We start from the raw sequence: 13,383 nt of genomic DNA on the forward strand, positions 1-13,383 counted from the left end.
TGGATGAGTGCCGACTGCCCCTAGACTTCCAGAAGAACAAGATCTGTTGGGACGTCACAGAGTCAACCTCAGTGGATGTTCTGCTGACAAATCTCATCAAGGGAAATCTGCTTCCCTCTGCTCTCATCTGGATAACTACCCGACCTGCAGCAGCCAATAAGATCCCTTCAGGGTGTGTTGACCAGGTGACAGAGGTACGAGGGTTCAATGACCCACAGAAGGAGGAGTACTTCAGAAAGAGATTCAGTGATGAGGAGCTGGCCAGCAGAATCATCTCACACATAAAGACATCAAGGAGCCTCCACATCATGTGCCACATTCCAGTCTTCTGTTGGATTTCTGCAACAGTCCTCGAACACATGCTGAAACATAAGAGAGAAGAGATGCCCAAGACTCTGACTGAGATGTACACACACCTTGTGGTGTTTCATACCAAACAGAAGAATGAAAAGTATCTTGGGAAAGAAGAGACAGGTCCACACTGGAATAAAGAGAGCATTCTGTCACTGGGAAAACTGGCTTTTCAACAGCTAGTGAAGGGCAATCGGATTTTCTATGAAAAAGACCTGAAAGAGGCTGGCATTGATGTCAATGAAGCCTCTGTGTACTCAGGATTGTGCACACAGATCTTTAAAGAGGAATGTGTTCTGTACCAAGACAAGGTGTACTGCTTTGTTCATCTGAGCATTCAGGAGTTTCTGGCTGCTGTGTATGTGTTCCTCTCATTCATCAACAAAAATGAGAATCTCATGGACAAACAGCAAACAAAGTCCAGTATCTTTTCTCTGCTGTACAGAGACAAGTCTGAAGTTTCTTTCTACAAGAGTGCTGTGGATAAAGCCTTACACAGTGAGATGGGAAACCTGGACCTTTTCCTCCGCTTCCTTCTGGGCCTCTCACTGGAGTCCAATCAGAAGCACTTACGAGGTCTACTGACAAAGACAAGAAGCAGCTCACAGAGCCATGAAGACACAGTGAACTACATCAAGGAGAAGATCAGGGAGAATCCCTCTCCAGAGAGGAGCATCAATCTGTTCCACTGTCTGAATGAACTGAATGACCATTCTCTAGTGGAGGAGATCCAAAGCTACCTGAGCTCAGGAAGTGTCTCAAAACCCAACCTGTCACCTGCACAGTGGTCAGCTCTGGTCTTTGTGTTGCTGACTTCAGAAAAGGAGCTGGATGTGTTTGACCTGAAGAAATACTCCAGATCAGAGGAAGGTCTTCTGAGGCTGCTGCCAGTGTTCAAAGCCTCCAGTGCATTTCTGTGAGTACATAAAATGACATATAAAATCTAATCATCAGGAAGAAATATTCAGGTTAAAGAAAAATATGCATTATAATATGTGTATAATATTACATTGAAAACATTGAATAAATGCATTGATTTTCACATTAGTATAACAATATGACCATACAATTGTAGCTGACGGAAGATGAATCTATATGTTGTTTGAGAGAATAAACCAAATGCATCTTCCATTGTCCTTCAACACTACTGGTGTTAACTAAACAGTGTGTTTGTGAAGTCATGATGATCTCGTTGCAGGCTGTCAGGCTGTGGAGTCACAGAGGAAGGCTGTGCTTCTCTGGTCTCAGCTCTGAGGTCAAACCCCTCACACCTGAGAGAGCTGGACCTGAGCTACAATCACCCAGGAGACTCAGGAGTCAGACTGCTCTCTGCTGGACTGGAGGATCCACACTGCAGACTGGAGAAACTCAAGTATGTAGAGGGTTTATGTCAATGTTCATATCAGACATGTTTGACTTTTCAGGCTAGGTAATACAAACATTCTGACCACCACTTGGACAAAGTTATATGCTGACTGTGTGTCCAGTGTGTGTGTGTCGTGTGTGTGTGTGTGTGTGTGTGTGTGTGTGTGTGTGTGTGTGTGTGTGTGTGTGTGTGTGTGTGTGTGTGTGTGTGTGTGTGTGTGTGTGTGTGTGTGTGTGTGTGTGTGTGTGTGTGTGAATAAATGCATTGATTTTCACATTAGTATAACAATATGACCATACAATTCTAGGACACAGAAGAAGAATATATATGTTGTTTGGGAGAATTAACCAAATGCATCTGCCATTGTCCTTCTACACTAAATTAACCTCTATGGGCTAGGTGGGACGCTTGCGTCCCACCTACGTAACAGCCACTGCCAGCCTGTGGCGCGATTTTCAAAACCTTAAAAATCCTATTACTTCAATTTCTCAAACATATGACTATTTTACAGCCATTTCAAGACAAGACTCTCGTTAATCTAACCACACTGTCCGATTTCAAAAAGGCTTTACAACGAAAGCAAAACATTAGATTATGTCAGCAGAGTACCAAGCCAGAAATAATCAGACACCCATTTTTCAAGCCAGCATATAATGTCACCAAAACCCAGAAGACAGCTAAATGCAGCACTCACCTTTGATGATCTTCATCAGATGACAACCCTAGGACATTATGTTATACAATACATGCATGTTTTGTTCAATCAAGTTCATATTTATATCAAAAACCAGCTTTTTACATTAGCATGTGACGTTCAGAACTAGCATACCCCCCGCAAACTTGCGGGGAATTCGCTAACATTTTACTAAATTACTCACGATAAACGTTCACAAAAAGCATAACAATTATTTAAAGAATTATAGATACAGACCTCCTCTATGCACTCGATATGTCCGATTTTAAAATAGCTTTTTGGTGAAAGCACATTTTGCAATATTCTAAGTACATAGCCCAGGCATCACGGGCTCGCTATTTAGACACCCGGCAAGTTTAGCACTCACCATAATCATATTTACTATTATAAAAGTTTGATTACCTTTTGTTGTCTTCGTCAGAATGCACACCCAGGACTGCTACTTCAATAACAAAGGTTGGTTTGGTCCAAAATAATCCATCGTTATATCCGAATAGCGGCATTTTGTTCGTGCGTTCCAGACACTATCCGAAATAGTAAAGAAGTGTCGCGCGCATGGCGCAATTCGTGACAATAAAATTCTAAATATTCCATTACCGTACTTCGAAGCATGTCAACCGCTGTTTAAAATACATTTTTACGACATTTTTCTCGTAGAAAAGCGATAATATTCCGACAGGGAATCTCCTTTTCGGCAAACAGAGGAAAAAATCCCAAAGGCGGGGGCGGTCGGGGTCACGCGCATAAGCCCAGTGTCCCTTGATCGGCCACTTGAGAAAGGCGATAATGTGTTTCAGCCTGGGGCTGGAATGACGACATTCTGTTTTTTCCCGGGCCCTGAGCGCCTATGGACGACGTGGGAAGTGTCACGTTAGAGCAGAGATCCTTAGTAAATGATAGAGATGGAAAAGAAGTTCAAGAAATGGTCAGACAGGCCACTTCCTGTAAAGGAATCTCTCAGGTTTTGACCTGCCATTTGAGTTCTGTTATACTCACAGACACCATTCAAACAGTTTTAGAAAATGTAGGGTGTTTTCTATCCATATGTAATAAGTATATGCATATTCTAGTTACTGGGTAGGAGTGGTAACCAGATTAAATCGGGTATGTTTTTTATCCAGGAGTGTCAATACTGCCCCCTAGCCCTAACAGGTTAACAATGTGTTTGAAGTCATGATCTCTTTGTCAGGCTGTCAGGCTGTGGAGTCACAGAGGAAGGCTGTGATTCTCTGGTCTCAGCTCTGAGGTCAAACCCCTCACACCTGAGAGAGCTGGACCTGAGTAACAATGACCTGAAGGATTCAGGAGTGAAGCTGCTCTCTGCTGTACTGGAGAATCCCCACTGTAAACTGGAGACTCTGAGGTCAGTATTATCAGATATGAAAGTACTTTATGCATGTAGTTCTCCCATTTGAAAAAGTCGTAATTATTCGGACATATTACTTATAGTGTATTAAAGTAGTCATAAGTTTAGCATGTTGTCCCATATTCCATGCCTGCTGTCACGTTTCTCTAAGACAGAACCCAGAAGCAGACCAGGACAAGGTGAGTAAAATGAAGGTGAGTATTTATTGGTAGTCTTGATGTGTAATTTGAGTGATCCAGGAGACGGAGCGGGAGCAGAGGTGAGTTGATGAGAGTAGATGGGTGGATTCAATGACGTCACTGTATCCACCGACGGCCAGTCAAGGGAGTTGAATGTTCCGGGAGGATGACTGTAGACAGAGTAAACGGGGGGGGGGGGGTAACCAGTAACAAGACCAAAACAACAAGACTAGCTCAGGTAACATGAGGCTGTTCGTTGCTAACGATCCAGCAGGGAATGGATGTCAGCTCAGGGCTTATGAAGAGGTGATGATCAGGACCAGGTGTGCAGAAGGTTGATGAGATGCAGGTGTAGGGTAATCACTAGATCTCCCGCCTAACTTCGTTGCCTAGCAACCAGACAGGGTAATAATATCACTAGATCTCCCGCCTAACTTCGTTGCCTGGCAACCAGATAGGTTCCTGAACGCACCCTTAGACTCCAAACAGAAAACAGTCAGCTCAGGCAGAAACAGACTCAGGAAGCGGGATTCCTGACACCTGCAGTGAGGCTTGTGATTCTACTAACTTGTTGAATTCATTTGCAGTTGGTCTTGGTTGTGTTTTGGATGATGTTTTTCCTAATAGATACTGAATAGTAAATAATGTCCTGTCATTTTGGAGTCACTTCACTTCTATTGTCAGTGACTTCTACATTCATGTGGATGCTACCATGATTATGAATAACCATGAATGAATCGTGAATGATGATAAATGAGAAACGGAGGCACAAAGATCAAACCCCCTCTGTTACTGGTAATGGTGAGAGGTTAGCATGTTTTGTTGTAGCCTCTGTTATTGGTAATGGTGAGAGGTTAGCATGTTTTGTTGTAGCCTCTGTTATTGGTAATGGTGAGAGGTTAGCATGTTTTGTTGTAGTCTCTGTTATTGGTAATGGTGAGAGGTTAGCATGTTTTGTTGTAGCCTCTGTTATTGGTAATGGTGAGAGGTTAGCATGTTTTGTTGTAGCCTCTGTTATTGGTAATGGTGAGAGGTTAGCATGTTTTGTTGTAACCTCTGTTATTGGTAATGGTGAGAGGTTAGCATGTTTTGTTGTAGCCTCTGTTAATGGTAATGGTGAGAGGTTAGCATGTTTTGTTGTAGCCTCCTTTATTGGTAATGGTGAGAGGTGAGCATGTTTTGTTGTATCCTCTGTTATTGGTAATGGTGAGAGGTTAGCGTGTTTTGTTGTAGCCTCTGTTACTGGTAATGGTGAGAGGTTAGCATGTTTTGCTGTAGCCTCTGTTATTGGTAATGGTGAGAGGTTAGCATGTTTTGTTGTATCCTCTGTTATTGGTAATGGTGAGAGGTTAGCATGTTTTGTTGTAGCCTCTGTTATTGGTAATGGTGAGAGGTTAGCATGTTTTGTTGTAGCCTCTGTTATTGGTAATGGTGAGAGGTTAGCATGTTTTGTTGTAGCCTCTGTTATTGGTAATGGTCAGAGGTTAGCATGTTTTGTTGTAGCCTCTGTTATTGGTAATGGTGAGAGGTTAGCATGTTTTGTTGTAGCCTCTGTTATTGGTAATGGTGAGAGGTTAGCATGTTTTGTTGTAGCCTCTGTTATTGGTAATGGTGAGAGGTTAGCATGTTTTGTTGTAGCCTCTGTTATTGGTAATGGTGAGAGGTTAGCATGTTTTGTTGTAGTCTCTGTTATTGGTAATGGTGAGAGGTTAGCATGTTTGTTGTAGCCTCTGCTATTTGTAATGGTGAGAGGTTAGCATGTTTTGTTGTAGCCTCTGCAATTGGTAATGGTGAGAGGTTAGCATGTTTTGTTGTAGCCTCTGTTATTGGTAATGGTGAGAGGTTAGCATGTTTTGTTGTAGCCTCTGTTATTGGTAATGGTGAGAGGTTAGCATGTTTTGTTGTATTCTCTGTTATTGGTAATGGTGAGAGGTTAGCATGTTTTGTTGTAGCCGTTGTTATTGGTAATGGTGAGAGGTGAGCATGTTTTGTTGTATCCTCTGTTATTGGTAATGGTGAGAGGTTAGCGTGTTTTGTTGTAGCCTCTGTTACTGGTAATGGTGAGAGGTTAGCATGTTTTGCTGTAGCCTCTGTTATTGGTAATGGTGAGAGGTTAGCATGTTTTGTTGTATCCTCTGTTATTGGTAATGGTGAGAGGTTAGCATGTTTTGTTGTAGCCTCTGTTATTGGTAATGGTGAGAGGTTAGCATGTTTTGTTGTAGCCTCTGTTATTGGTAATGGTGAGAGGTTAGCATGTTTTGTTGTAGCCTCTGTTATTGGTAATGGTCAGAGGTTAGCATGTTTTGTTGTAGCCTCTGTTATTGGTAATGGTGAGAGGTTAGCATGTTTTGTTGTAGCCTCTGTTATTGGTAATGGTGAGAGGTTAGCATGTTTTGTTGTAGCCTCTGTTATTGGTAATGGTGAGAGGTTAGCATGTTTTGTTGTAGCCTCTGTTATTGGTAATGGTGAGAGGTTAGCATGTTTTGTTGTAGCCTCTGTTATTGGTAATGGTGAGAGGTTAGCATGTTTTGTTGTAGCCTCTGCTATTTGTAATGGTGAGAGGTTAGCATGTTTTGTTGTAGCCTCTGCAATTGGTAATGGTGAGAGGTTAGCATGTTTTGTTGTAGCCTCTGTTATTGGTAATGGTGAGAGGTTAGCATGTTTTGTTGTAGCCTCTGTTATTGGTAATGGTGAGAGGTTAGCATGTTTTGTTGTAGCCTCCTTTATTGGTAATGGTGAGAGGTTAGCATGTTTTGTTGTATTCTCTGTTATTGGTAATGGTGAGAGGTTAGCATGTTTTGTTGTAGCCGTTGTTATTGGTAATGGTGAGAGGTGAGCATGTTTTGTTGTATCCTCTGTTATTGGTAATGGTGAGAGGTTAGCGTGTTTTGTTGTAGCCTCTGTTACTGGTAATGGTGAGAGGTTAGCATGTTTTGCTGTAGCCTCTGTTATTGGTAATGGTGAGAGGTTAGCATGTTTTGTTGTATCCTCTGTTATTGGTAATGGTGAGAGGTTAGCATGTTTTGTTGTAGCCTCTGTTATTGGTAATGGTGAGAGGTTAGCATGTTTTGTTGTAGCCTCTGTTATTGGTAATGGTGAGAGGTTAGCATGTTTTGTTGTAGCCTCTGTTATTGGTAATGGTCAGAGGTTAGCATGTTTTGTTGTAGCCTCTGTTATTGGTAATGGTGAGAGGTTAGCATGTTTTGTTGTAGCCTCTGTTATTGGTAATGGTGAGAGGTTAGCATGTTTTGTTGTAGCCTCTGTTATTGGTAATGGTGAGAGGTTAGCATGTTTTGTTGTAGCCTCTGTTATTGGTAATGGTGAGAGGTTAGCATGTTTTGTTGTAGTCTCTGTTATTGGTAATGGTGAGAGGTTAGCATGTTTTGTTGTAGCCTCTGCTATTTGTAATGGTGAGAGGTTAGCATGTTTTGTTGTAGCCTCTGCAATTGGTAATGGTGAGAGGTTAGCATGTTTTGTTGTAGCCTCTGTTATTGGTAATGGTGAGAGGTTAGCATGTTTTGTTGTAGCCTCTGTTATTGGTAATGGTGAGAGGTTAGCATGTTTTGTTGTATCCTCTGTTATTGGTAATGGTGAGAGGTTAGCATGTTTTGTTGTATCCTCTGTTATTGGTAATGGTGAGAGGTTAGCATGTTTTGTTGTATCCTCTGTTATTGGTAATGGTGAGAGGTTAGCATGTTTTGTTGTAGCCTCTGTTATTGGTAATGGTGAGAGGTTAGCATGTTTTGTTGTAGCCTCTGTTATTGGTAATGGTGAGAGGTTAGCATGTTTTGTTGAAGCCTCTGTTATTGGTAATGGTGAGAGGTTAGCATGTTTTGTTGTAGCCTCTGTTATTGGTAATGGTGAGAGGTTAGCATGTTTTGTTGTAGCCTCTGTTATTGGTAATGGTGAGAGGTTAGCATGTTTTGTTGTAGCCTCTGTTATTGGTAATGGTGAGAGGTTAGCATGTTTTGTTGTAGCCTCTGTTATTGGTAATGGTGAGAGGTTAGCATGTTTTGTTGTAGCCTCTGTAACTTTCTCACTCATTCTGATTCATGATTTATTCATGATTTTTCTTAATCATGGCATCATCAGAATTTAATTTTTAATCGTCAATCACATACAGTTGAAGTCGGAAGTGTACATACACTTAGGTTGGAGTCATTAAAACGTGTTTTTGAACCTCTCCACAAATTTCTTGTTAACAAACTATATAGTTTTGGCAAGTCGGTTAGGACATCTACTTTGTGCATGACACAAGTAATTTTTGAAACAATTGTTTACAGACAGATTATTTCACTTATAATTCACTGTATCACAATTCCAGTGGGTCAGAAGTTTACATACACTAAGTTGACTGTGCCTTTAAACAGCATGGAAAATTCCAGAAAATCATGTTATGGCTTTAGAAGCATCTGGTAGGCTAATTGACATCATTTGGATGTATTTCAAGGCCTACCTTCAAACTCAGTGCCTCTTTGCTTGACATCATGGGAAAATGAAAAGAAATCAGCCAAGATCTCAGAAAAAAAATTGTAGACCTCCACAAGTATGGTTCATCCTTGGGAACAATTTCCAAACGCCTGAATGTAACGCGTTCATCTGTTCAATCAATAGTACGCAAGTCTAAACACCATGGGACCACACAGCCGCCATTCCGCTCAGGAAGGAGACACGTTCTGTCTCCTAGAGATGAACTTACTTTGGTGCAAATCAATCCCAGAACAACAGCAAAGGACCTTGTGAAGATGTTGGAGGAAACAGGTACAAAAGTATCTATATCCACAGTAAAACGAGTCCTATATCGACATAATCTGAAAGGCCGCTCTGCAAGGACGAAGCCACTGCTCCAAAACCACCATAAAAAAAGCCAGACTACAGTTTGCAACTGCACATGGGGACAAAGATCATACTTTTTGAAGAAATGTCCTCTGGTCAGATGAAACAATACAAGAACTGTTTGGCCATAATGACCATCGTTATGTTTGGAGGAAAAAGGGGGAGGCTTGCAAGCCGAAGAACACCATCCCAACCGTGAAGCCCGGGGGTGGCAGCATCATGTTGTGGGGGTGTTTTGCTGCAGGAGGGACTGGTGCACTTCACAAAATAGATGGCATCATGAGGGCGGAAAATTACGTGGATATATTGAAGCAACATCTCAAGACATCAGTCAGGAAGTTAAAGCTTGGTCACAAATGGGTCTTCCAAATGGAAAATGACCCCAAGCATACTTCCAAAGTTGTGGCAAAATGGATTAAGGACAACAAAGTCAAGGTATTGGAGTGGCCATCACAAAACCTTGACCTCAATCCTATAGAAAATTTGTGGGCAGAACTGAAAAAGCGTGTGCGAGCAAGAGGCCTACAAACCTGACTCAGTTACACCAGCTCTTTCAGGAGGAATGGGCCAAAATTCACCCAACTTATTGTGGGAAGCTTGTGGAAGGCTACCCGAAACGTTTAACCCAAGTTAAACCATTTAAAGGCAATGCTACCAAATACTAATTGAGTGTATGTAAACTTCTGACCCACTGGGAATGTGATGAAAGAAATAAAAGCTGAAATTAATCATTTTCTCTACTATTATTCTGACATTTCACATTCTTAAAATAAAGTGGTGATCCTAACTGACCTAAGACAGGGGATTTTTACTAGGATTAAATGTCAGGAATTGTAAAAATTGAGTTTAAATGCATTTGGCTAAGGTATATGTAAACTTCTGACTTCAACTGTATGTATTAAAATACCCTCAAATAAAAGGTGACATTATATACTGTAACCTCATATGAAACATTTGATCTGAAATCCAAAATGTTGGAGTATAGAGCCACATTTAAAATGTTAGCTTCACTGTCAAAATAGATATGGTGTGGACTGTATACTCAATACAATCTAAATCTGATACCTCACTGTCTGTCTTTTGACTGATACTGCTTTTAAACTGGTCTGGTCAGTCTACTCAAATATTTGTACTATACATGTTTCTATCTGCAGGCAAAACGTTGATAATTTGTAATTTATAATATGATACATTCATTTCTGAATAGATATGGAAGGTTTCAGGACACTGATGTATCTGAATATGTTGAAGAAATATACTGCCACTATTTTCACCACCAAAGAATAGCAGTGTGATTTTAATATGATTTGACTCTTTGCAGGCTGTCAGGCTGTCTAGTCACAGAGGAAGGCTGTGCTTCTCTGGCCTCCGCTCCGAGGTCAAACCCCTCACACCTGAGAGAGCTGGACCTGAGTAACAATGACCTGAAGGATTCAGGAGTGAAGCTGGTCTCTGCTGGACTGGAGGATCCACACTGCAGACTGGAGACTCTGAGGTCAGTATTCCTGTAGTTGGTCAACAAGTGATAACTCTTCACCAGATCCACATGTGTTTACCAGGCACACATAGTCCACACCATATGTGTTTGGACAGTGAAGCTTACAGTTTTACATTTGGTGCTATCCTCCAGCATTTTGGATTTGAGATGTTTCATATTAGGTGACCTTACAGAATGTCACCTTTTATTTGACGGTATTTTCATACATATCTGTTTTACCGTTTAGAAATTAAAGCACTTTCTGTACGTAGTTCTCCCATTTGAAGAAGTCTTAATTATTTGGACAAATTTACTTATATTGTATTAAAGTAGCCATAAGTTTAGTATTTGGTCCCATATTCCATTCCTGCAGTGATTACATCAAGCTTGTGATTCTACAAACTTGTTGAATGCATTTTCAGTTTGTCTTGGTTGTGTTTTGAATGATGTTTTTCCTAATAGAAACTGAATGGTGAATAATGTCCTGTCATTTTGGAGTCATTTCACTTGTATTGTCAGTAAGAATAGAAGATGTTTCTGAACACTTCTACATTCATGTGGATGCTACCATGATTATGAATAATCATGAATGATTCGTGAATAATGATAAATGAGAAAGTTACAGAGGCACAAAGATCAGACCCCCTCTGTTATTGGTGTTATTCTGTATACTTCTGGCCCTTCTTTGGACACTGTGTTAACTAACTAACCAGACGAGCTTCAATGCCATACAACTCTCCTTCCGTGGCCTCCAACTGCTCTTAAATACAAGTAAAACTAAATGCATGCTCTTCAACCGATCGCTGCCTGCACCTGCCCGCCTGTCCAGCATCACTACTCTGGACGGTTCTGACTTAGAATATGTGGACAACTACAAATACCTAGGTGTCTGGTTAGACTGTAAACTCTCCTTCCAGACTCACTATAAGCATATCCAATCCAAAGTTAAATCTAGAATTGGCTTCCTATTTCGCAACATAGCATCCTTCACTCATGCTGCCAAACATACCCTTATAAAACTGACCATCCTACCGATCCTCGACTTCGGCGATGTCATTTACAAAATAGCCTCCAATACCCTACTCAATAAATTGGATGCAGTCTATCACAGTGCCATCCGTTTTGTCACCAAAGCCCCATATACAGTGGGGGAAAAAAGTATTTGATCCCCTGCTGATTTTGTACGTTTGCCCACTGACAAAGAAAGGATCAGTCTATAATTTTAATGGTTTATTTGAACAGTGAGAGACAGAATAACAACAAAAACATCCAGAAAAACGCATGTCAAAAATGTTATAATTTGATTTGCATTTTAATGAGGGAAATAAGTATTTGACCCCCTCTCAATCAGAAAGATTTCTGGCTCCCAGGTGTCTTTTATACAGGTAACGAGCTGAGATTAGGAGCACACTCTTAAAGGGAGTGCTCCTAACCGCAACTTGTTACCTGTAAAAAAAGACACCTGACCACAGAAGCAATCAATCAATCAGATTCCAAACTCTCCACCATGGCCAAGACCAAAGAGCTCTCCAAGGATGTCAGGGACAAGATTGTAGACCTACACAAGGCTGGAATGGGCTACACGACCATCGCCAAGCAGCTTGGTAAGAAGGTGACAACATATGGTGCGATTATTCGCAAATGGAAGAAACACAAAAGAACTGTCAATATCCCTCGGCCTGGGGCTCCATGCAAGATCTCACCTCATGGAGTTGCAATGATCATGAGAACGGTGAGGAATCAGCCCAGAACTCCACGGGAGGATCTTGTCAATGATCTCAAGGCAGCTGGGACCACAGTCACCAAGAAAACAATTGGTAACACACTACGCCGTGAAGGACTGAAATCCTACAGCGCCCGCAAGGTCCTCCTGCTCAAGAATACATATACATGCCCGTCTGAAGTTTGCCAATGAACATCTGAATGATTCAGAGGACAACTGGGTGAAAATGTTGTGGTCAGATGAGACCAAAATGGAGCTCTTTGACATCAAGTCAACTCGCCGTGTTTGGAGGAGGAGGATTGCTGCCTATGACCCCAAGAACACCATCTCCACCGTCAAACATGGAGGTGGAAACATTATGCTTTGGGGGTGTTTTTCTGCTAAGGGGACAGGACAACTTCACTGCATCAAAGGGACGAAGGACGGGGCCATGTACCGTCAAATCTTGGGTGAGAACCTCCTTCCCTCAGCCAGGGCATTGAAAATGGGTTGTGGATGGGTATTCCAGCATGACGATGACCCAAAACACACGGCCAAGGCAACAAAGGAGTGGCTCAAGAAGAAGCACATTAAGGTCCTGGAGTGGCCTAGCCAGTCTCCAGACCTTAATCCCATAGAAAATCTGTGGAGGGAGCTGAAGGTTCGAGTTGCCAAACGTCAGCCTCGAAACCTTAATGACTTGGAGAAGATCTGCAAAGAGGAGTGGGACAAAATCCCTCCTGAGATGTGTGCAAACGTGGTGGCCAACTACAAGAAACGTCTGACCTCTGTGATTGCCAACAAGGGTTTTGCCACCAAGTACTAAGTCATGTTTTGCAGAGGGGTCAAATACTTATTTCCCTCATTAAAATGCAAATAATTGTATAACATTTTTGACATGCGTTTTTCTTGATTTTTTTGCTGTTATTCTGTCTCTCACTGTTCAAATAAACCTACCATTAAAATTATAGACTGATCATTTCTTTGTCAGTGGGCAAACGTACAAAATCAGCAGGGGATCAAATACTTTTTTCCCCCACTGTACTACCCACCACTGCGACCTGTACGCTCTCATTGTCTGGCCCTCGCTTCATACTCGTCGCCAAACCCACTGGCTCCAGGTCATCTACAAGACCCTGCTAGGTAAAGTCCCCCCTTATCTCCGCTCACTGGTCACCATAGCAGCACCCACCTGTAGCACGCGCTCCAGCAGGTATATCTCTCTGGTCACCCCCAAAGCCAATTCCTCCTTCGGCCGCCTCTTCTTCCAGTTCTCTGCTGCCAATGACTGGAACGAACTACAAAAATCTCTAAAACTGGAAACACTTATCTCCCTCACTAGCTTTAAGCACCAGCTGTCAGAGCAGCTCACAGATTACTGCACCTGTACATAGCCCATCTATAATTTAGCC

At 41.8% G+C, this 13,383-nt stretch overlaps 1 protein-coding gene across 2 annotated transcripts in view; it reads left to right on the forward strand.

The window, feature by feature from the left end:
• LOC123733406 (NLR family CARD domain-containing protein 3-like) overlaps positions 1 to 2,649 on the forward strand; it is a 121,283-nt gene extending 118,634 nt beyond the window's left edge. The window contains exon 7 of one of the 2 annotated variants that reach the window (XM_082971331.1): positions 1 to 2,649. This exon is cut by the window's left edge and continues 525 nt beyond it. In XM_082971331.1, the coding sequence (XP_082827457.1) occupies positions 1 to 1,271 (1,271 nt within the window). In that variant the 3' untranslated portion in view covers positions 1,272 to 2,649. The other variant, XM_082971330.1, reaches the window with a different exon arrangement.
• The last annotated feature ends 10,734 nt before the right edge of the window (positions 2,650 to 13,383 follow it).

Source organism: Salmo salar, unplaced genomic scaffold, assembly GCF_965601325.2.
Source record: "Salmo salar unplaced genomic scaffold, fSalSal1 ptg000257l, whole genome shotgun sequence".
In the NCBI taxonomy this organism is placed as follows: Eukaryota; Metazoa; Chordata; class Actinopteri; order Salmoniformes; family Salmonidae; genus Salmo; species Salmo salar.